Genomic DNA, 24674 nt, shown 5'->3' on the forward strand with positions numbered 1-24674 from the left:
GCGTTGTGTGAGTGACATCACAGATGTAGAGGAAGTGATGTCACACGCTGCACGGATGTGACGTCACTTCTGCCAGCCAACCGGCCCCCTACCCCTCACCCCCAGCTCTTTCACCGGATTTGCTACGGAAATTCATGGAAGAGGCTAGACAATTTATTTTTAATGTAAAAAATACATGTACCCGAGGGCCGCCCCCCAAAACCTGCCGCCTTTGGCACAGGCCCTGCCTTAATATAAATACGGCCCTGCTGAGAAGAAGTGGTAAGCTTCCTACACCAGCAATCCAGTAGTCTGCCCTAAAAGTGCAGTGAAGAGGAGCAAGGTGAAAAAAAGAGCAAATGTGACTGACATTTTAGGTAAGAGCTTATATAGCAGCACTTTTAGCCCCGGTTTCCTCCAGGGCTGTTACACAAAGCTCCTCTGCCATGTTTCAAGTGAGGCAGCAGAGGGAGCAGCTTTTATTTCTCATGCGGTGTCTCCCCCTCCTCCTCCCCCTTCTTCTTCTCAGCAGCAGCAGGAACAGGAAGAGCAGCCTGTTGTTTCCAGAGTGCCGGCACAGGGAGAGCACAGGCAGCCACTGCAGCAAGTAGGTATTAGCCCTTCATAACAAATGTGTTTGTTTATTTCTGAACTACTGAAATAATGCTCCTAAAGTGCCTAGAGCAGTTGAGACTGTATTGAGGGATTAGGTCAGGTGACAGCTAAGTCTGTTTAAACATCCTTGAGGCACAGGCATCAAAATGAGGCAAAGCACGGTTTGCGTATGAGGAAAGCTTGCAGTTCATTCAGACTTGTGTCATCTTGTATCAGCCTCATATCCTAGTATTGTATACTCTAAATCTATAGGCTTGTTATTGTCCCACAGGAAGTGATCATAACTCTGCAGTAGCAACACAAGTCCCACCCCTGTTTTATCTGCACTGGCTTCTACTTTGTGAATGGCATGGGATTCGACCTGTAATTGCATGTAAATGTCATATTTCAATCGGATTGGCTGATGAAATAAATCTTCCAGCATGCACCATGCTCAGTTCAGCGGGGGACAGCTCAATGCAGCACAGGGGGGGGGTTGCTACAGACTGGATGAACTGGTTAACTCACATATAACAAGGAAAGACATCTATACTTGCAGCATGCACATGACATGATTGATATTAACTAGATCTGCCCTCCAGTAGGTAATTAAAAATTATCAACAGCTGCCTTAAGGAGGTTTTCTGCAGGATTGTTTTAGTGTGTTGCACCTACACGTACAACACTGAGTTTATTACTTGCTGCTGTTTTTTACGCTACACATTATCGTGCAGGAGTGACGGCTCATGCACACGCTGGCTGGGAAATCCGGGGCATGGGACTTGTGTGTATTTTCAGAACAAAAACAATTTGGCAAAAAAAGGTGGTTTGAAAGTCAATTTTTACTATTTGTTCAGAAAAACATTTAATACAGACAATGCCTTACAATATGGCATAATTTTCACAATGTTTAAAAGTAAGTATCAACCACCCATTAGTTATATACAGCAAGAAAGAAAACAGCAAGGGAGCGGATACACCTACCAGAAAAATGAGAATGGCCCCAACGTTTCGGCACCAAGGCCTTTGTCAAGGGGATTCACTTGACAAAGGCCTTGGTGCCGAAACGTTGGGGCCATTCTCATTTTTCTGGTAGGTGTATCCGCTCCCTTGCTGTTTTCTTTCTTGCTGTATATAACTAATGGGTGGTTGATACTTACTTTTAAACATTGTGAAAATTATGCCATATTGTAAGGCATTGTCTGTATTAAATGTTTTTCTGAACAAATAGTAAAAATTGACTTTCAAACCACCTTTTTTTGCCAAATTGTTTTTGTTCTGAGTGTGCAAACATGTGGATGAGTCAGTGATGTTGGTTACCTTAGGTAGGGGTAACAATTGTTTTTGCACCTCTAACTAATCTTTGAACTTTTCTGGTGTGCCCTCCATTCATTATTAACTTGTGTGTATTTTGCCAACTTAAATAATGCAAGGTGCAAACTTTGCTACAAATCTTGCCCCCAGTAGCAGACTGTCACCTGTTAAACATCTGTTGGTTGCCGTGGGTTACTATGGGCAATTCTTATGTTAGATATGGAATGTTATTCGGGGTTGGAGAAAATTGGGCCTGAAATTTAGCATTTTTCCCTAACTAAATCAAGCTGAATCCACAAAAGCAATGTACAATTGATTGTGATCAAGTCCGGACTGAGAATTAAAATAGGCCCTGGCATTACAGGTACACAGAGGCCCAATCATTCCACACAGAGGCCCAAACAGCCCCACCAGCCCACTAAATACTGACTTTCTATGGCACCTTATAGCAGCCCCTCTGGCATTTGCCAGAACCCACAGATTGCCAGTCCGGGCCTGTGATGTTTTTGTTCACAGTTAGGGTGCCCCAGCTTGCTCAACTATGCACACAGATAGGATGTAGGATTGGCCAGTACTTCCTTCAATCTTACGCATGCATGTAATAATGAAGCTGTGTCATAGGTTGTTTGAACTTTGCAGCAGCACCAAAATCTCACATGGCATAAGATCGCTAAGCTTCGGACTTGTAAACATGTTATTTAAATCACTGCAAGTCATAGGGAGGGGTGTCATAAAAAAAAAAAATAACATGCTTTGTAAATCTTAAAGGGGTTGTTCACCTTTAGTATGAAAGAGGGTGATATTTTATGATTGGTTTTCATTTTTCATTATTTGTGTTTTCTGAGTAATTTAGCATTTTATTTGGTTGCTTTCCAGTTTGCAATTTCAGCAGTCTTGTTGCTACGGTCCTTATTACCCTAGCAACCAAGTATTGATTTGACAAAGAGATTGGAATATGAATAGGAGAGGGCCTGAATAGAGAGATAAGCAATAGCATTACATTTGTAGCCTTAAAGAACATTTGTTTTTAAATTGCATCAGGGACCCTCCATTTGAAAGATGGAAAGTGTCAAAGAAAAAGGCAAATAATTAAAAAAAAAACGATAAAAATAAAAAAATGAAGGCCAATTGAAAAGTTGATTAGAATTAGCCGTTCGACAACATACTAAAAGTTAACTAAACGGTGAACCATCCCTTTAAGGTAATGGTAGTCTACATCCTAAGTGGTAACCATCATTCCTGCTTGGTAAATTAAAAATATAAGCTAATTTATAAATCAGTCACCATGTTTACACAATAAATGTTTTTTCTTATGCTTTTCAGTTTTTTTGACATGAAAACTGCGACATGGCCAACTGCATTCAGTTGAGGTAAATGGCAACTAAGTTTTGACCACTTTTTACATCTGATTCAGTTGCTTATTTTTGGATAAACTGATCTACTATATGATGTTGCTGACTGGGGGTGGGAGCCAGGTATTTACTAGTTAAGTACAGTGGAGAATAGAGTGGGGCTCTGTCGTAGCTGCATAGGGCTGCAGCTTGTTGGGGCTGGTGAATCAACTTTGTCCCAATTATCAAATGGACTGCAATGTTACTTTAAATTATTTTATATGTCTATATGGTAATAAAATGGAATTTATCCCCATCTTTGTCATTAATATTACATTAAATAATATTGTGATTTTACCTCCTTTCATAAGTTGTGACCAAGATTGATCTCATGGTAACAAGACCAGGCAAACTCTGCACCTTTTATTACCCTGAAAGTATTTTCTATATAGACCGGTTTTAATGAACTATTTATTTTCTTTATCGGAAATTATTAGCCTTCCTATTGTGCATTTTCTGCCATGCATCTGAATTGGATGTAAGGGTGATATTGTCACTTCTTATTTTGTATTGCTGATATTTCTCTTCATGCCCTTTTCTATTTATCTTCCATTCTGACTGCCAAGCCGGTACCTTGTTGCTAGGGTAATTAGCCCTGGAAACAATGCAGCAATTTAAATTCCAATCCTGATATCTGCAAAATAAAAATGTAAATAAACAAAGTTAAATAATTCACTACAATACTATTGTCTACAATGCAAGCACTACATCATATTAAAAGCTAATTTTAAATTGAACTTCTGCCCAGCATTTCAGCTTGTTAGCAAATTACATATTTTTCCCAATGCCCAAAGAAAGTGTTGCTTATGTATGTTTATAAATCTTAATTTCTTGTCTAGTGAGGACTCGGTCCGGATAATTACCGTAACCAAAGAAACGAGTCTTGGCCTGAGCCTTGTTGGAGGGATTAGCAGAACAGAAGAGCCGCTGATCTTCATTAAAGATATTATCCCTGGAGGAGACTGTCACAAGGTGATTATCTCTTATGGATTGTCTTTTGGAAATTTTTGTATGTTGTAAACCTTCAAGCTTAGTGCTATCAGATCTGCATTGATATAGAGATCATTTACTAACACTAGATACAAGCATAGTAATTAAAATTAGACCTCACTCAAATAACTGATTCCAGTACAAACAGAATCTAACAAAATAACTGCCTTTTGCACAAATCCTGCATGTAGAGAGACATGATGTCTGGTGATTTTAAGTGAGCTCTAATTCATCTGCTAGGAAAGGAAACCCCCTCCCCCCTATAAGATATATTGGATCTATTTGAAGAGAAACAGATGCCAAGAGAGGAATAGTGAATATTAACTTGATTATTTCAGAAAGCTACAGAATTTTTAATTGATTGTATTTAGAAAGTTTCTTATTTCAGTATGATGAAGCTTATATTACATTTTCATTTTTTGTGATAGTTCCCCTTTAACTATTAATACTCTGAAAATGTGTGCTTTTACACCTTAAATTACCATTTGTATATATGTCATGCACAAATACACTGCTCTATATAATTTGTCAGCATCAATAATTAAACACAACAACAAATCCAGATCCCAAATTGTATTGTAATCGTAATTTCTACCACCGGAGGTCAGTGTGATCTTGATTATAGATATAGAGATGAAGGTGGAATTTGTTTCTGTTCAACCCGAAAAGCATTTATGAGGCCTGGCTCACAGTTGGAATTCTCCTGATTCTTTAGCCAGCCGGGGCCTTAGATTTGCAAATTCAAACTCACCTGTGTTGCCATGCCCATCCGACAGTAAGAACTATACTATAAAAAAACTGTAAAGTAAAGTTTGTGTAAACCAAATTACACCTAAAGTTATGAATGCATCCATTGCAATTTTTTTTCTTTGTTTTTTCAACTAAGGATGGGCGACTTAAACCAGGAGATCAGCTTGTATCTGTAAATAAGGAATCGTTGGTTGGTGTATCGTGTGAGCAAGCAAAATGCATATTAAACAGAGCAAAATTAAGGTATTTACTGTCCCAGACTAGTTTTCTGCATGTTTAAACCATGTCTTATTATTAGACACAAAACAGTGGTCCTCAACTAGTGGCCTGCAAGCAACATGTAGCTCACCAACCCCTTGGATGTTGCTCCCAATGTCCTCAAAGCAGGTGCTTATTTTTCAATTCCTAGCTTGAAGGAAAGTTTTGGTTGCATAAAAAACAGGTTTACAGCCAAACAGAACCTCCTGCAGGCTTCCAATTCAGATTATGGTTGCCACCTGGCAACCATAGGAACTTATTCATGCTTGTATTGCTCCCCAACTCTTTTTACGTTTGACTCACAGGTTAAAAAGTTTGGGGACTACTGACACAAAGTATATAACATTTTGGATGCATGTAAGCAGATAAACTTAGATATTATACCTCTAAGAATACCTCTTAACAGTATCAGTAGAAAATCTATATCTCTCTATATTTCATTTCACTTTATCCAGGTACTTGTCCATATATTTTATAGTTTATACCTGAACTGCACTAAACAGAGCTTGACCTATTCTTGGGTACCGCCGTGTAAGTTAAAGTGATACTGACACTAAAAAATTATTATTCAGAATATTAATATAACTTTTGTACATCAAAAGTTACCTATAGCTCATGTTGATCACTCATATGGCTGCTTTTGTGAGTAATTGTACTTAAACCTGACTGTCCCTTCTCAACATGTCCGTTAGAGTTTCTAATGCTTACAGACTGCTGAAGCTCAAATATGGCCGCACCCTCAGAGAGGAACATGGGTGAACATTTGGGTAATGTAAAAGCATCTGTAAATACTTTAAAGGCAGAATAATAGCATGCGAAGACAATATTTTGATAGATGTTAACAAAGGTTTAATTTCTGGTGTCCATATCTCTTTAAGAATCACTGAAGTAGTAAGAAGCATGGCTGCTGGCAGGATAGAGATTTTCAGCACAAGGCAGTAATCACACTGGAGTGTCTCACCATCAAAAAAGTGAATGACCAAGCCAGAGCCCAGTCTAATTAAGAATCTAACATACAGGTAGTACATGAGGCTAAACAAGGTATACTTCCATCAACCTTTTTTTGAAACTGCCTGTCTGCTTGCTGATCCAGAGGAAGGCAAACCATACATCGGAAGCCTATCCAATTTGCTTCAGAGGGAGGAAAAATCCTTCCAGACTACTCAGAGGCTAATCAAACTAGTCCCTGGATCAGGTTCAGTGGCTTGGTACTTTCTAGCATTCTAAAAAGACACCCAGCCCTTTAATTACAATGGTTATAGCTTTCATTGTTAAAAAAAACCCTTTGTGCACATTAAAGGATAAAGAAACCATTCAGCCTAAGTCTCTAGTATTTACAGTAATTCAGGCACCATTTTTCCTTTGCAAACGTCATAAAAATGGCTGCCGCAACTGTTATGCACATGTGTAAAAAAAAATTTGCGCACTCTTGCTCAGGCAATATGAATCGTGTTCATGAAGGTTTTTTTTTGTACGCATGCACTGCCTCCTAATACTGCACTGTGCGCATGCTTCTGTTCCTGTTTTTGGTGAAGGAGTGTGGCATGATAGGATTTTTTTTTTTTAACTGTGGCATTTGAACAGATTATGGTCTGAAAATGCTAGAGGTATGCCTTTCAAATGAGTTAAACTTATACTTTCCTTGTCCTTTAAGATGGAACCTCCTTTCTTTTATTCTAGTTGGATGCCCTCATATTTACTGGGAATATCGTACTGGCAAATAAAGCATCAGAGATTTTATATCCTCCCTTAAGCACTTCTTCTCTACTGTAAACAACCCCAACATCTGCTGAGTATGTCTTCTTTCATCATGTCCTTTTAAGCACAGGAGATGGAAATTGCACTTCATACTACAGATGGGGCCTTACCAGTGCTCTGTAAAGAAGATAAATCTATATTTCTTTTAATACAGGACAATAACTTGCTGGCCCTTTTCGTTGCTCACTGGCAATGTGGCAGCCAAGTTTAATAACCCCATTTCCTTCTTCTTAATCCCATTATGGGTGTAAGTGGCATGAATATTTTTGTACCCCAAATGCATAACCTTACATTCTATGACACTATTTGAAAATTGATGCACCCAAGCATCACCCAACAAAACAAATCTAATGGGAAGAATGAGCTATCGCCACTCCCCAAAACTGTGCAAAGCTGGTACATACTTAGTCCAAAATTCGTATGCAGGTTGTGTGTTTTAGAATGTGCTGCATATTCATTTATGTGAAACTTTCATCAAGGTTAATGCATGTTGTATGTGTAACAACATCATGCCCTCCACAAATTAATTTTTACAATGTCTGTGCTGTCTGTCCTCAGATGCTGATGCTTTTGATTTACAAGACACACGGTCAGCTGACAAGCACATGTTCTGTGATCATTTATTTTAATATTGTGGTGCTGGTGGCAAATACTTGATATAAAAATATAAAATAACTGCTATTTTACCTCTACAGGAAAGGCCCTATTTGGGAGATTGCTTTCATTAGACCAGGTAGGGAGCATCGAAATCAGATTTTACCAGCAGATGGATGTGCCCGAGGACAAGGAGCAATGGATTTTATGCCAAGCAGGTCTTCTACTCCCAGTGCCGCAAAAGCCAAACTATCAGTAAGTTATGCATAGTCCAAAATTGTGCATTTTTACCAGTGCTTCAGAGTTTACCAAAAGCATTATTTACGGTCACTGATTTTTGCATCTATTGTCTGTGATTAATTAGAATTGCAAAAGTAAAAGCAATACTCAAGTAACATTCAGTATGATAAGTAACTGACCAGTAGGTTTTTTAATTTAACTATTTTTAAATTCAATTTAATTACATTTTTTATATTCTTGCTTTTAGGCTCACAAGCTTAATTTTGAGTTGAATACAATATTTGATAAATGGCAGAATCTACTCTGCAGGGCCCAGTACTGAATGCAGACTGTCTCTTGGGTTTGCAAGAGCACAAATAAATTGGGGAAATCGAAGAGACTGTAACAGTGCAGTAAAAACCCTTCTTTCTCCCCCTTCATGCTAGACAAAAAAAGGTTAAGCTCACTTCCAACCTCCAGTTTTTTTATGGGGCATCTACTTATAAACAATTTTTTTCAAGGAAAAAACTCAATCCCGCTGTGAAAAATCCATATCTTTATATATAAACTACTAATTGCCTCCTCAAAACCATAAACATGCTCACCCTTTAAACCCGTGACCTGGGTGTTCATACCCCAGGTCCCACACTTCTGGGCACACGATACTTCACATTCAGAAGATTTTGGAAAAGCCGCACTCACCAAAGTAGGCAAGTGGCCCGTATCTGTGGGTGATATGCATTCAAAACCAAAAATTACTGGCAAGCACTCAGAAGTCCACTTGTAGGGTAAAATCATTAAAGTTTATTTCAGCAGATTAAAAACATTGTAGTCATGACGCGTTTCGTATCGAAGATACGTAGTCATACCCCAAGAGGAGTGGGCTTGGAATTTTGTAATTTAACTTTCTCTTGTGGAAGTCACTTAGAAAGAGATGTACTAATTGTGTATGTATTTGTCATGGAGATCCCAATTGTGGAAACACCTCTTATCCAGTAGACCCACGGGTCCTGAGCATGCTGGATATCGGGTTTCAAATCTGTATTTTTGTCCCGTATCCAGTTTTTCCAAAACGAAATATTTTAGGACAGTTATCACCTCTGCACTCCAAGTGTATAAATAACAAACAAACCACTATCAAAGTTAAAGTATTATAAACTAACTTTTTTTGTCTTACTTTGGAACCAGACTGAGAGCCAGCGTGACTTTGCAGCCACAGAAAGCCCACTGTCAGGTAATTCAAATTTTTCAAGTTTTAAGGTTTATATATTTGATGAATGTAGAACTGTTAGGTGCAATGCAGCTTTACTCTCAGCACAAAAGAACCCCACACTGCTATGTAAAAATGCAATAAAAGTGATGTACGCTTATAAAATGTGATATAGCAGCCCTAATTTAGTACAGGGGGCAAGGTAACAGCTGAACATTCCTCACAAGCACTGTCTAGGTGTTGTAATCAATAGAGTCTACAAAACACACAATGAATAGATGTTTCTAAAATCAGACAAGATCAAGTTTCCATGGAAGCTGGGTTCTGTCGTGTTTAGCAGATTGCATTTGCTAGCCCATGTTACAGAACAGAGGAACAAAGAAATAAAGTGCACTGGAGTTGATATTATGCCAGTATATAGTACTAAAATATAAAAAATAAGAGGGAAAATATGCCACTCTTTGACATTGCTCATTCAGTTGGGCTCATAAAAAAGAAACCAAACTATGATTGTCTGTTTTTGCTGTAGGAAGCACTTCTCCACAATTGAACAAAGTAAGGATCATCCAACCTCCTCCTTACTTTGTTCAATTGTGAATTGATGGATTCTGGGCCTCAATTTCTGAGAATCACTCACTGTGTAAAGAAGAATAACTTAAAGTCCCAGAAATCATTTGCCGAGGTGGATGTTTTTTTAAAAAAAAAGTTATTATATACCTTTTTTTAATAAACCTAACTGAATGAGCTTGTGTCACAAAGGGTATGTGGACCTGATTTGGCCACCACCATACATCGATGTGGAATATCAAATCAGACTGATCCCCATGACCAACAATGTATCATACATAGAGGTCCATCTGACAAGATCCACATCACTGTGCCAATGCGGTTCTCCTCCCAACAGAGTCTTCAAACCTGCTTGGTTGATATCTGACTGATTTTCGGTCACAATAACATACATATTCTACTGAAGCTTCAGTCAAACATTGAGGTAGCATAACATTGTGGGGGTTATTTATCAAAGGTCGAGTTTTAGAGATTTATTAGGTTCTATGTATATCCAGTGATGTTTTTATATTCTATTTCCAAATAAATTAGAATTTTACTTTTGATCTGCAAGTGCGTTTCTCAACTATGTTCTATGAGTTTTTTTTATATCTTGAATAAACTCACAACTCAAAATGGTTTCTGATTTATTAAAAAATGTGAATGTGAATTGCCGGCGGGATGGCATACGTGTCGCTTCAGTTTTCTGAAGTTTCCTTCGGAAAACTGAAACAACGTTTATGCCATCCGGCTGGCAATTCACATTCTTGCCAGTAGGAAGGCATTTCAGGGAGATTAGTCGCCTGCAGTAATGAAGATTTATCATAGGTGACTAAATCTCCCCATGTGCCACCACCCTCAAGTTAATTTTTAGTATGTTATAAAAAATGTTACTCCTAGCAGCTTTAGTTTGGATTTCATTGTTTATTGTATAGTTTTTGAATTATTTGGCTTCCTCTTCTGCCTCTTTATAGCTTTCAAATGGGGGTCACTGATCCTGACAGCCAAATAGGTCGTACATCTGGTTGGGACATGGAAGGAAATAGCCATGCTAAAGTGTATAGTTTGTGTATGGAAATTATCTATTCAAATCACTGGCTAGTCGCAAGGGTAAACAAGACCCTAGTAACCAGATAGCCATGATCCTGACAGCCAAATAGGTCGTACATCTGGTTGGGACATGGAAGGAAATAGCCATGCTAAAGTGTATAGTTTGTGTATGGAAATTATCTATTCAAATCACTGGCTAGTCGCAAGGGTAAACAAGACCCTAGTAACCAGATAGCCACTGAAATACCAAAATTGAGAGCTGCTGAACAAAAAGCTAAATAACTAAAAAAAATATATATAAACTAGAAATGAATACCAGTTGTAAATTGTTTGAGTATCAATGTCTACATTACATTAAAAGTAAATTTAAAGCTGAACTATCCCTTCAAACTGTGCACTGTGTGTGATAACCATTGCCCTCTTTATTTACCATACGCACATTTCCCTTTCAGCTGTTAGTCAGGCTCATGGTGAGGAAGAACAGCTCTCTCTGGATCCTAATGTGAGAATTAAAGTAGAGAAACTAGAAATGGTAAGTGATGTGACTGTGACTCGTTTCTATAAGGCACTGACTGTAGCGCTAATTGGTCAATATGTGTACTTTAAAGGGAACATGTATTTGGTAAATGTTGTAAAAATACCTTTAAAGGGATACTGTCATGGGAAAAAATTTTTTTTCAAAATGAACTAGTTAATAGTGCTGCTCCAGCAGAATTCTGCACTGAAATCCATTTCTCAAAGGAGCAAACAGATTTTTTTATATTCAATTTTGAAATCTGACATGGGGCTAGCCATATTGTCAATTTCCCAGCTGCCCCAAGTCATGTGACTTGTGCTCTGATAAACTTCAATCACTCTTTACTGCTGTACTGCAAGTTGGAGTGATATTAACCCCCTCCCTTTCCCCCCAACAGCCAAACAAAAGAACAATGGGAAGGTAACCAGATAGCAGCTCCCTAACACAAGATAACAGCTGCCTGGTAGATCTAAGAACAACACTCAATAGTAAAAACCCATGTCCCACTGAGACTCCTTCATTTACATTGAGAAGGAAAAACAGCAGCCTGCCAGAAAGCATTTCTCTCCTAAAGTGCAGGCACAAGTCACATGACCAGGGGCAGCTGGGAAATTGACAAAATGTCTAGCCCCATGTCAGATTTCAAAATTGAATATAAAAAAATCTGTTTGCTCCTTTGAGAAATGGATTTCAGTGCAGAATTCTGCTGGAGTAGCACTAATAACTGATGTGTTTTGAAAAAAACATGTTTTCCGATGACAGGATCCCTTTAAGTATATTATGTAATCACAAAACTTTCTTACTACATATGCTGTATTACTTGTCACTCTATGCACAACAGAACCACCACCATCATTTTTTTATATTGAAGCCACTGTTCTATTGATGCAAACAGAGAGAAGCAAACTAGATTTTCTGTTCCCACAAAAGATGCCCTTATTGAGATCTGGAAGAGGTGGGATGATAATAAAGCCCCCAGGAGATGCTAGTGTACGCATGCAGTCTAGATGGGGAAGTGGTCAGGTGTTGTCCTTATCCAATTAGATTGGGGGGCATTTGTTTGATCCCAAATGCAGGCCAATAGGTAGCCTACCCAGCCAAGATGGAAGCTATAGTATGGCCACTTATTGTGCATCTAATGTAAAAAATTATATATTAAACAGCATTTGCTGTACATCAGCAAAAGGCACACATTTTGACTGCTTCCACTTGTATGTATAATTGCAAATATGCAGATGAAGGAATGTTCTGTGCATACCAATCTGTTAATCTGTCTATCTGAGAAAGCATCTTCCTTTTTGCAAAAGATTGAACTGAGTGTGTCTTTTTTCAACCTATGTTACTGTGTTAGCACCCATGGTGTGCTTAACCATACTTTGCATGGAAAGCATGCAAGTAATAACACATCTTGTTGTGTGTTTCCCTACATGTGTCAGTATGACTTTAAGAAAGTCGAAAAGGATCGAAATTATTTTTGTTCCCTTATTTTGGTTTTATGTTACAAACGCATACCTAAAAATACTGCAAAATGACTCCATGAGAGAGAGAATTGAATCCATAAGTCTCATATGTCCACATAAAACTTATAAACTCATATAAAAATGCTGTATTAAAATATTTGTCCAGTCCGTTACAAGTACTAACCCCTTCACCCACACTGAGTTCCCTCCCATACAGTAGAGGAGTCGATGCCCCTTAGGGAGGAACTCCAGATCTATTTGGTGCCGACACGTTGCCATGTGACGTGATGGATGTTGTGAAGATACAAGAAGTGAAGGATAATCACATGTAAGAATGAAAACTGTTTTCATGCGACATTCGGATAAATGTAGTTCTTACATGCGATTCTCCTTCACTTCCTGTTTCTTCACATAATCCAACACTTCGCATGCGTTTCGTCGCATGGGCCAAACACATTGTGGTGTTCCTCCCTTAAATATGGGAGTGCAGTTAATTGTTCTAATTAGATTACTCATTCCAGACCATTCTACTCCGTTCCAACCAAACAGTTCCCAAACTGTGGAAGAAGCCTCTTATCAAGTAAAAGTTCGCTCACCCTGCCTAACTACATCTAAAATGCACTGCAAAATGAGTAGCTTTTTCTTTTAGCTGGATCAGTTCAGTTAGTGCTCCATAGATGCTTGTCACAGTATTTCGATTTTAATTCATCTTTTAATTGCAAACTTGCAAGAAAAACCAAAAGCATGTGATTTTAATAGCTTGATGTCAATTCAAAAGACAATATTTTCCCTTTGATAATGAGAACATTTATTCTCAATTAGGTGGGGTTTTTTTTTTTGCTGAGTTTCTTTGTTGCTGATGTTTCTGATGATGTTTTAGATGTTAATTTTAGATGTTGTCTGCTCTGCAAGGAAAGTGGCAAGGAAAGTGGCTGCATTTTTTCCATAGGAAGTTTTCAGCAATAGATGATAAACAGTGATATTAAATATCCTAGTACCCATACACCCTTTACATATTCGAATAAAGGGTAGATCAGATACATTAGAAAGATACTGGGATCTCATGATTGTCAAACGTATACATTATAGTCTCTATGCATTTGTTATTTAAAGGCATAGTGACACTCTAGGTGTAAGAGGAATTAGCTTAGTGCTTTGAAAGGGACCACCAGCCTCACCCTGGCCCCATGTTACATGGTTGTGCCTTGTGAGAGAGAGTGGAAAAGACCAGATTGAGTACTGTTTACATCTTGTAATTAAAGAAGACATGTCTGTGTGTTCTTTAGTTTTGTTGCATTTGGCCATACCACGTCCAGAGACCACTCAGTCACTGACATCAGCAAGTGCTTTTGGTTCAGAATATGCCTCCAAATGCAGTGGCCTTTTTATCTCAGGGCCAAATCTCATTGTGTTGCGTTTGGACATGGAATGCAACAAAAATGTTCAGCAACTGTCCTCTCATTCAGAAGTGGTCAGTGACTACTTTTTGTACACAAAACTTTGGTCCCTCCACACTAAATGGCCTCTGTTCTTTCTAGCCAATCAGATGTCAACTGTTCCACAGGGTACAACCAAATGCAATAAAACATACTTAGGGATTTTCACTGGTGCTCTGTTTCAATCTGCCATCTTTTTGCCCCACCCATGCCTCTCATCTGACCTGTCAGATTATTATTGTAGTACAGGTATGGGACCTATTATCCAGAATCCAGATAATGGATCTTTCCGTAAGTTGGACCTTCTTACTTTAAATTGACTAGAAAATCATGTGAAAATTAAATAAACCCAATAGAATGGATTTACATCCAATAAGGATTAATGATATCTTAGTTTGGATCAAGTACAATGTACTGTTCAATTATTATAGAGAAAAAGGAGATCATTTTTCAAAATTTGGATTATTTGGATAAATGGGAGAAGGCCTTTCTGAAATTCTGAGCTTTTCGGATAATGGGATTCCGGATAACGGATCCCATACCTGTATTGCAGAATGAGGATATTATGAGATAGGACAAACCATCTTCCTAGACTATATTTTTACATGGATTGTTTTTTTTTTTCTTTTCTGATACAAAATAACATTTAGTAATTCAGTGTGTTTATTGACTTCTCTGTGCAGGCCCTTAATTACCTTGGGATTCACCCAAACGAAGAACAAAAAAGGCTAATGAAGCAAGACCTAAAAATGGATGCAAATGGGACTGTCGAGTATGGAGGTAATAATTCTATTTTGTTTATTTTTACACTGTACACCAAGCAGCTCAATAGTTCAATGTACAGTTTCTTCAGATTAGGCTGAGATTAAGGCTAGAAGCCTGAAACAAAGCATTCAGACAACAGTAGCCTTGCGTCCATTACTGCAGCATTTTGAGCCATTAACAGGATATTTATTTGGTTTTCTTTATTCTTGTTTTATGTAGTGTTACTTAACCCAGTCCTGCTGCATTTTTGTTTCTTTAGATTAAAACCATGCATAAGAAAATGTGTCTGCTGCCTGTAATAGCACCAGATATTGGCTTTATTTGGAGCTAATACAAGTAGTAAGTGGGGGCTTCTGCTTGTAAGACTGACGTGGTTTTGTACCCAACTCAACTAAATGCGTCAGACTGACCTTGGCAATTTATACGTAAATGATCCCAGTGAATCATATTGTACATTTATCCATATGGAGCATGAACGTGCAAACAGAATCACACAACCAAAAAAATTATGGAATAAAGTAGAGATGCACCGAATCCGTTGCTAAAGATTCGGCTGAATCCTAATTTGCATATGCAAATTAGGGGTGGGAAGGGGAAACCATTTTTTACTTCCTTGTTTTCTGACAAAAAGTCACATGATTTCCACCTGCCCCTAATTTTCATATGCAAATTAGGATTCAGTTCGGCTGGGCAGAAAGATTCGGCCGAATCCTGCTGAAAAAGGCTGAATCCCGAACCTTGATTCGGTGCATCCCTAGAATAAGGTGATTTTAGAGACCTGGATGTAAAGCTGCATCTAAAGCACATGTACATAGGCTAGTATAGCCTGCAAAGTTATATGTATTAATAATCTCAACAGAGAATGATTTCATCATTTTGCTGAATAAAATGTACAACAAGGATTAATAACCTATGGGCTAAAACCCAACTATAACTTTTTGTGTTGGTGGATCTCTATTAATAATGCTTCTTCCTAGAATAGAAAATAGTAGTTAAATGAAATTCGAAAAAAATTATGGGTCACAGACCTGATTTCTCAACAAGGTTTAGAAAATATTACACGCAACTGTATATGGCATCTAGTGAGTTACAGTATTTATCAAAGGTCGAAATTTTAGAGATTTGTGAGTTTTTTTTTGTACCTCGAATGAACTCACAACTTACATTTTTTTTTTTGATTAAAGAAAAAACTTGAATATGAAATTCTAAACAAATTATGGGTCACAGACCTGATTTCTCAAAAAGGTTTAGAAAATATTACACACAACTGTATATGGCATCTAGTGACTAATTGTGGCAAATTTGTTTTTGGACAAGGGAGTTACAGTATTTATCAAAGGTCGAAATTTTAGAGCTTTGTGAGGTTTTTTGTACCTCAATTGAACTCACAACTTACATTTTTTTTTTGATTAAAGAAAAAACTTGAATATAAAAAAAACTCCAATCAGAGGTGTGAACAACCAGGGTGTGTTAATTTCCATGGGGAATAAACTTGAATCACTCTAATTGATCTAGTTTGTGAGAAAAACCCACCGAAAAAACTCAAACATCAAGAAGGCTACAAACATCTTCAAATGGTTCAAAAGACCTCTGACATTGACTTTACATTGCCTCAACAGGTTTTAGCTGGAGTATTTTTGGATTTAAGCTATTTCCAGCTTCAGGGTATAAAAAGTCTTTAATTCCCTCGAAAATTCAAATTTTTTAGGGTTCAATAAAACTTGACTTTGGCAGGATTCAATCTTAAAAGAAGGAAACCAAAAATCACTTGGGGATGCCACGAGATTCTAGATGCTTGTCTAGATGTGTGCAACCAGAATCAATAACAGCTTGGCACTTGGCATATTTAGGTTTATTTCACCTTTAAAAGGAATTTCATTTAAAGGTGAACAACCCCTTTAAAATGTTTTCTGTTTGCAATGGTTTGGTTACCTGGCAACAAAAAAGCAGATGGATTGTGGGGCGAGGTTTTTAGCACTTTTATTATTTAAGGCATATTTTATGCTCAAGCATTTTCCTATTCTGTGCTTCATGCTTCAAACAAATGCCTGGCTGTTAAGGCTGGTGACTTAAAGAGATACCGACACCAGAAATTAAACTCTTTTATCATAAAACTGTCTTTGCATACTATCTATAATTTTGCTATAAAAGTATTTGCAGATGCTTTTACATTATCCATTTGATCCCCCAATTTTCCACTATGAGGGGGCTGCCATATTTGAGCTTCAGCAGGCAGTCTGTTAGCATTCTGAAAAGGGACAGTCAGGTTGGCAAAACAGTCAGGTTTATTAACTTCATGTAACAATTACTTTTTAAAAGTTTTTATTTTTGTTTTAAATTTAAACATTTACAGAACCAACAGAAAACAGAGAGGAAAGAAGAGAGAGAATAGAGAGGGGAGGTGAAATAAGGGTATTTGTCGTCATATACATTATATGAGTTTAGATCTACTTAGATAGTTTGAATATTTAGCCAGGTACCCCAAATGGCTATAGGTAAATTTTAATGTAGATTAATATTTTGAAGAATATTTTTTTAGTGTCCGTATCACTTTAAGCAACCATAGTAAAAGCTAATGCCAAGAAGGAGGTTTTTTTCATAGCTAACTAAAATATTTACATGCACTTTTTTATTTCCCACAGATTTTGTTCAAGTGGCAAGAAAACTTTTCACTTTGCAAATAAAGGAAGGAGATTTTGGGCAGGGGATGGCTCTTTCTGGGGGCCAGGAAATAACCAACTTATTAGACCCCAATGTCAGTAAAGTAAGTGAAACTCTTGATGTGCAAAGATATCATAATAAGCCTCTCCATCCTTAAACCAGGCGTGTAAGGGAGCAGGTACTTGCCTTGGACGCTCTTTGCCCTTGACTACCATTACACTGGCTGCAGATTTGCTTCTGAACTTGCAGATGACCACCCATGGATGGGGCCTTTTCAGATTCATAATCCTGCTTTATAATCACCTGTCCCTTCATTTCACTCTTCAGTTATTTGTCCTTGGCAAATAGTGAGTGGTGTCTTATAACAATTTAATTGGAGGACCCAGCAACTTTAAATGCCATTTTACAACAGTGTATTCTTCTATTTTCATAATGAACAGGATCCATTGTGTGATCTTTCAGTCTCTGATGATCCAGAACAATTGAGAAGAGAAAGAAATGAGGCATATGCAGAGCTGAGAAAGTTAAAGGTAAAAATTAAAACATTGTTGAATATTAAACAAAATGCAGTTAAACACGGGAGGTTTAAGGCGGGCAGAGACAACTCACTAAAGGGATTGCTCACCTTGAAATTAAATTTTAGTATAATGTAGCGATCACTTTTGCAATTGTTTTTTATTTTTGAATTATTCGGATTTTTGTTCAGACGTTGTCCAGTTTCAGCCACCACCTGGTTGCTGGGGTCAAAATCACCCTAGCAACCAGGTAGTTTTATGACTGGAAGTTGAACAGGAGAGGCCTAAAGACGAGAGTCAGAAGAGGAAAGAAAATAATTCAAAAACTATACAAAATAAAAATGAAGACTGATTGAAAAGTTGCTAAGAATTGGTCATTCTACAACATACTAAAAGTTAAACACCCCTTTAAAACAAACACAACACTTGTTCTTTTTTTGAGATATACCAATAGGAGGGTGGTGCTCAGTGCTGCTGGTTAAATTAAATTTGACTAGACAAAGCAGTTAAATCAATTCCGATGAATTGGAACGAGTCAAGAATTATTTTTATAGATATACGTTCCTTCCTGATAGAACCATCAATCTATCAAATTTGAAGTTAATCTGACTTGAGCCCAAATGAGAATAAAACAGGACATATCTGGCATAATACACAAAAATATTACACTGAAGAAAATAGTAGCTTTTATCAAAAGGCCCAGTGCCATTGTACTTTAAATGCTCAAATATATTGTACTAGCCTGCACAAAATAAGGCTGCATATAAAGAAATGATTGTTATACACTTTAGATCCAAGAAGTGTCCAAAGGTAATCTCTGGTAACTGAACCTGGAATGAATTAATGTAAGTCAATACCCAGTTAAATATGTTTACTGTTCTTTTACTATTAGCGTAGATGGAAGATGCCTATTTTAACCCACTGGCAGCCAGCTCAGACATTTTACAGGCTCTCTTGTGTAAACAGTTTAATGGCAAACCAGACTAGTGGTAATAGCCAAAATGTGCAATTATGGTACAGTATTAGCCTCAAAATTTAGCAAAGCAAAATCGTACATCTGGCAAACTTGTCTGCAGCCAGGCCATATCACCAATGAACAATTGGTGGCGCTGTGGAATAGACTGCATTGTAGGTATAGACAGCAAAGGCAAGGAAAATACACCACATGTATTTTAGTATTCGACATCTTTAAATGTTGCTTGTGTTCATTATTGTCTTTCTTAGTATATAGATATTCCCTGTTGATGCATGTCTCACTCATATGGTGCCATACAGTTTGCAATCTAAATATAATATATACAGTCATATGAAAAAGTTTGGGAACCCCTCTAAGTCTGCATAATAATTTACTCCACTTTCAACAAAAAAGATAAGAGTGGTATGTCTTTCACTTTCCAGGAACTGGGGTGTTTTCTGAACAAAGATTTTTAGTGAAGCAGTATTAGGTTGTATGAAATTAAATCAGATTTGAAAAACTGGCTGTGCAAAAATGTGGGTACCCTTGTAATTTTGCTAATTTGAATGCATATAACTGCTCAATACTGATTACTGGCAACACCAAATTGGTTGGATTAGCTTAGCTTTGAACTTCATAGGAAGGTGCGTCCAATCATGAGAAAAGGTATTTAAGGTGGCCAATTGCAAGTTGTGCTTCTGTTTGACTCTCCACTGAAGAGTGACAGCATGGGATCCTCAAAGCAACTCTCAAACAATCTGAAAACAAACATTGTTCAGTTTCATCGTTTAGGGGAAGGCTTCAAAAAGCTGTCCGTTTCAACTGTAAGTTGCTGTAAGACCCAGGTCTGGCAGGCCAAGAAAAATACAGGAGTGGCATATGCAAAGGATTGTGAGAATGGTTCCAGACAACCCAAAGATCACCTCCTGCAAGAACATCTTACTGCAGATGGTGTATCTGTACATCGTGCTACAATTCAGTGCAATTTGCACAAAGAACATCTGTATGGCAGGGTGATATGAGAGAAGCCCTTTCTGCACTCACACCACAGAGTCGCTTGTTGTATGCAAAAGCTCATTTAGACAAGCCACAGTCATTTTGGAACAAAGTGCTTTGGACTGATGAGACAAAAATTTAATTATTTGTTCATAACAAAAACCGCTTTAAATGGCAGAAGAAGAACACCGCATTCCAAGAAAGACACCTGCTACCTACTGTCAAATTTGGTGGAGGTTCCATCATGCTGTGGGGCTGTGTGGCTAGTTCAGGGACTGGGGCCCTTGAGGGTCGGATGAATTCAACCCAATATCAACAAATTCTTCAGGATAATGTTCAAGCATCAGTCACAAAGTTGAAGTTACACAAGGGTTTTATATTCCAACAATACAATGACCCTAAACACATTTCGAAATCTACAAAGGCATTTATGCAGAGGGAGAAGTACAATATTCTGGAATGGCTGTCACAGTCCCCTGGCTTGAATATCATGGAAAATCGATGGGATGATTTGAAACAGGCTGTCCATGCTCGGCAGCCATCAAATTTAACTGAACTGGAGAGATTTTGTATGGACAAATGGTCAAAAATACCGCCATCCAGAATCCAGAAACCCATCAAAGGCTATAGGAGATGTCCAGACCCTATTACATTTGCAAAAGGAGGCTTAACTAAGTATTGATGTAATATCTCTGTTGGGGTTCCCAAATTTATGCACCTGTCTAATTTTGTTATGATGCATATTGCATATTTTCTGTTAAACCAATAAACTTTGTCACTGCTGAAATACTACTTTTTCCATAAGGCATTTTATATATTAAACTGAAGTTGCTACTTTAAAAGCTCAGCCAATGATAAACAAAACTCCAAAGAATTAAGTGGGGTTCCCAAACTTTTTCATATGACTGTATATAAAGGTATGGGACCTGTTATTCAGAATGCTTGGGACTTGCGGTATTACAGATAAGGGATTTTTTCGTAATTTGGATCTACATACCTTAAGTCTACTAGAACATCATTTAAACCCTCCAATAAGGATTCATTACGTCTTAGTTGGAATCAAGAAAATAGAAGAAAAAGGAAAACATTTAGAAAGATTAGAATTATGTACTTATAATGGAGTCTATGGCCTTCCTGTAATTTAGAGCTGGATAACAGGTTTCCAGATAACAGATTATCAATTCAAAGTTTGCAATGCAGATTGTGTTTTTTAAATTCTGTGTTTTTATAGCTTTAAATTTTCTTCAGTTTTACTTGAATTTTGTTCTTAGTTTTCCTAAATACACCCATTTTCTACAGTCAATGCTGTTGTTTTTTTTTTATTATTTACATTTTCCTTAAGATCAGGATTCTAGATATCAAGATTGATATTCATCATGACAGTGTTACAAGTGTGATATCAATAACGCTTTTTGATTATAAGACATATTAGACTTTCAGTCCAGAGTTCACAACATATATGATAGATGTACAGATATGTGACCTGTTATACAGAATGCTCAGGACCTGAGGTTTTCCGGATAACAGATTTTTTTGTAATTTGTAAACCTTAAATAAACCAAAGAGCTTGGTTTTCCAATAAGGATTAATTATATCTTAGTTTGGATCAAGTACGAGGTACTGTTTAATCATCACAGAGAAAATGGGAGACCGCCTTTCCGTAATTCTTACCTTTCTGGATAACAAATGATAACAGATTCCATACCTGTGTTATCAGTAGGAATGCACCGAATCCAGGATTCGGTTCGGGATTCTGCCTTTTTCAGCAGGATTCAGATTCGGCCGAATCCTTCTGCCTGGCCGAACCAAATCCTAATTTGCATATGGGGAGGGAAATTGCGTGACTTTTGGAAAGAAAACAAGGAAGTAAAATTTTTTTTCCCCTTCCCACCCTAATTTGCATTTGCAAATTAGGGTTTGGTTCGGTATTCGGCCGAATCTTTCACAAAGGATTTGGGGGTTCGGCTGAATCCAAAATAGTGGATTCAGTGCATCCCTAATTATTAGTGCAAAGTCTGTTGAAAGGGTAATGAATATACATATACTAATATACATTAGTGTGTGCCATGCTACCATATGAAGGTGATCCGAATCCTGTATTAAAACATGAGGAAAACAAATAATAAGAATAAGAAGAACATGAAAGCAGCCTAAACCATTTATGTTCACATTCATCAACTCTAGACATGATTGTCTAGGACTAGGGAAATACCTGTTGTGGATATGGTGGATCCTTGGAGGCAGCTACTTCTGATTCGACCTGGGGATATTGTAGCAAGTAGGAGGGGTGCCCTGAACACTTTCTAGATCAAACCAAGTTGACTGATATCTGGGAGAAGGTGTAATATAGGTGGACCACATGTCAAAAAATGTTTATGTTTGGGTTACTTTGTCGGTGGACGCCTCCAACCAGTCCATATACAATAGGCTGTGTAGCTTGTTTTTAACAAGCTATATGGGTGGTGGAGTATTACCTGTAGTATGGCCTTCCTGGTTGCTGTAGCCAGTCTTTCTGCTAGGACTTTGGTTACTTTGAAAAGGGCCTATTTGATGTCAGGTTTTAATTTTATTTTGGTCAACAGGTACCAGCAATCATACATTTTTGACCCTAGGGTTTGAATGACCGGACATAGCCATATGCAGTGGGGTAGGTAGGCTCTTTTATCTTGGCACCTGCAGGGTTATCCAGCAGACCCATTTTTAACCTCCATAATGGAGTAAGAAGGAATGATGCAGGAGCTGTAAGGCCATAATTTGGCATTGACTAGAAGGAGTAATTCTCATGGCATGAGAAAGAAGTTTGAGAATATTGAGAGTACTGGAGTTCAGAATCGGCCTAGTTCAGCATGTGTCTCCAATGGAGGGGTCTAGGTCTGTGCATGAGTGTAGTTGAGTGGGGGTATTGCTTCCTTTCCATATATCATTTAGATGATTGAAGAGATCTTGATCTGTCACACTTCTCAAAACATTCCTCGCATAGTGGATGGCTTGTGTGAAATAAATGTGTTGGTTGTGGAGAGAAGGGAATTTGGCTGTTAATTCTGCAAACGTCATGGGGACCTGGTTCTTATTTAGTATATAACTATTGCATTCTAGTCCATCCTGTTTTGGGAAGATGTTGGTCATTAGGCCACTGGGGAAGTCCTTATTACCTGTCCAGGGTAGATATAAGGAGAGGTTTTGGGTAATCTTGTGTTAATTAGTGTTCTTCGTATATAATAAATTATGACTTCTTCTTGGTTTTAATTGGTATAATCAACTCTTTTTAATGCTAAAAATATTATTCTGGGAACATTAGTAAATCGGACCCTAATCTTAACCCATCCAGTGCTAACCTGATTGCAACCCAACCCAGTCCTTTGACTGACTGCGTTTTTAAAATGCCCCCTTCATTGACATCACATATGAGCAGAGTCCAGCTTAAGGCATCACTGGAAGGACTGGGACAGGTTACATATTTCATTGATGCTGGGAGACCATCACCATTGTCGAATGGAAAGGCCCAACACCCCCCTGCCACTAGGAGTTTTTTGCCAGCCGAGCAGTTCAACTTGCCTGGGTAAAAAGAAGAAAAAATTAAATATGAAAAAAAAGCACTGCACACATCCGTGACCAAAATGTTGGACTATTCATTTTTCACCAATGTAAAACTTTGGCTTTTGTAAGCATAGCTAAACCACAATAATGAATTCTCACATACATAATGCACTTGCCCTAAACCACTATAATGAATCCTTACATACATCTTGCACTTGGTGGAAAAACATCCTTTTTTTTTTTTTTTCCTCTGCCACATTAGTATGAGAATTGATGTTTTATCTGATTGACAGTAATTAGACACAATATACTCACAGGCAAGTCATCCTATTAACTGGACTTCTCCAAGGCAGAGAATGGTGTGCAGCATCCTGAAAGTCTCTGGGGTAAATTCTGAATTTGTGAGGACAGCATTTACAGGTAGCAACATGGCTACATTTTAATTAGGATGCCTAATTGCAGCTTGAAACTTTTCAAGCTTTCCAGTTACCAAGCAGAACAAGTTGGCTGCAAAAATATGACTTTGTACTGCCGGAATAGAGAGTACAGGTGCTGAGGCAATGTTCCGACTATAAAGGAAAGCTGACATTTACACTGTACATAAAAAGTGTAATTGAGCCAATCTGACATATAGTGTGTGATGCCCAGACTTAACCGTTTACTTTGCTAATGTACTATAGCTCAGGTGAGAATTTACAACTAAGCCTTCCACATCACCCTGATATTTTAAGTGGGTTGTTTATTAGGGTTTGCGTTGTGCTTTACACTAATTTAAGTTTTCAAGGTGATTTTCAGGTTAAAAAAATTATATTATTATTATTGATTATATATGGAAATAGCTTGAATACAAATATACACCATCTAAAACCTGTCGAGTTCATGTAGGAGTCAGTGACAGAGGTCCCCTTGAACCATTTGAAGATGTTCATAGCCTGCATGATGTTCAGTTTTTTTTTAGAGGATTTTGCCCAAAAACTCAGTCAATTTGAGGGTTTTTTTCACTGAAAAATAATTAGTTTTGGTTTTCGTAACTCGAGTTTTTTTTAAATTAAAAACCATTTGAGTTGTGAGTTAATTCAAGGTATAAAAACTCTAACATTCAACCTTTGACCCCTAAGTATTCCTTCTACCTGCAAATTGACTACATTATGATTTAATAGTGGCCAGCCACATTTTCAG

General features: G+C 37.7%; 1 protein-coding gene across 6 annotated transcripts in view; it reads left to right on the forward strand.

Moving 5' to 3' along the window:
- The first annotated feature begins 260 nt into the window (after positions 1-260).
- Positions 261-24674, forward strand: part of LOC108701009 (syntaxin-binding protein 4) — an 88525-nt gene continuing 64111 nt past the window's right edge. For 2 of the 6 annotated variants that reach the window (XR_005964019.1, XM_018235122.2), the window contains exons 1-10: positions 503-586; positions 3211-3257; positions 4118-4250; positions 5155-5261; positions 7730-7883; positions 9036-9081; positions 11106-11185; positions 14750-14846; positions 17474-17595; positions 17933-18022. Coding sequence is in view for 5 of the 6 variants with exons in the window: in XM_018235122.2 (XP_018090611.1) it covers positions 3235-3257; positions 4118-4250; positions 5155-5261; positions 7730-7883; positions 9036-9081; positions 11106-11185; positions 14750-14846; positions 17474-17595; positions 17933-18022 (852 nt within the window). In the remaining variant the exon portion in view is untranslated. Of the gene's footprint in view, positions 357-502; positions 591-1018; positions 1179-3210; positions 3258-4117; positions 4251-5154; positions 5262-5519; positions 6296-7729; positions 7884-9035; positions 9082-11105; positions 11186-14749; positions 14847-17473; positions 17596-17932; positions 18023-24674 lie in introns of those variants that run through there. The other 4 variants (XM_018235123.2, XM_018235121.2, XM_041576022.1 and 1 more) reach the window with 4 other exon arrangements.

The sequence above is a fragment of the Xenopus laevis genome, chromosome 9_10L (assembly GCF_017654675.1).
Source record: "Xenopus laevis strain J_2021 chromosome 9_10L, Xenopus_laevis_v10.1, whole genome shotgun sequence".
In the NCBI taxonomy this organism is placed as follows: domain Eukaryota; kingdom Metazoa; phylum Chordata; class Amphibia; order Anura; family Pipidae; genus Xenopus; species Xenopus laevis.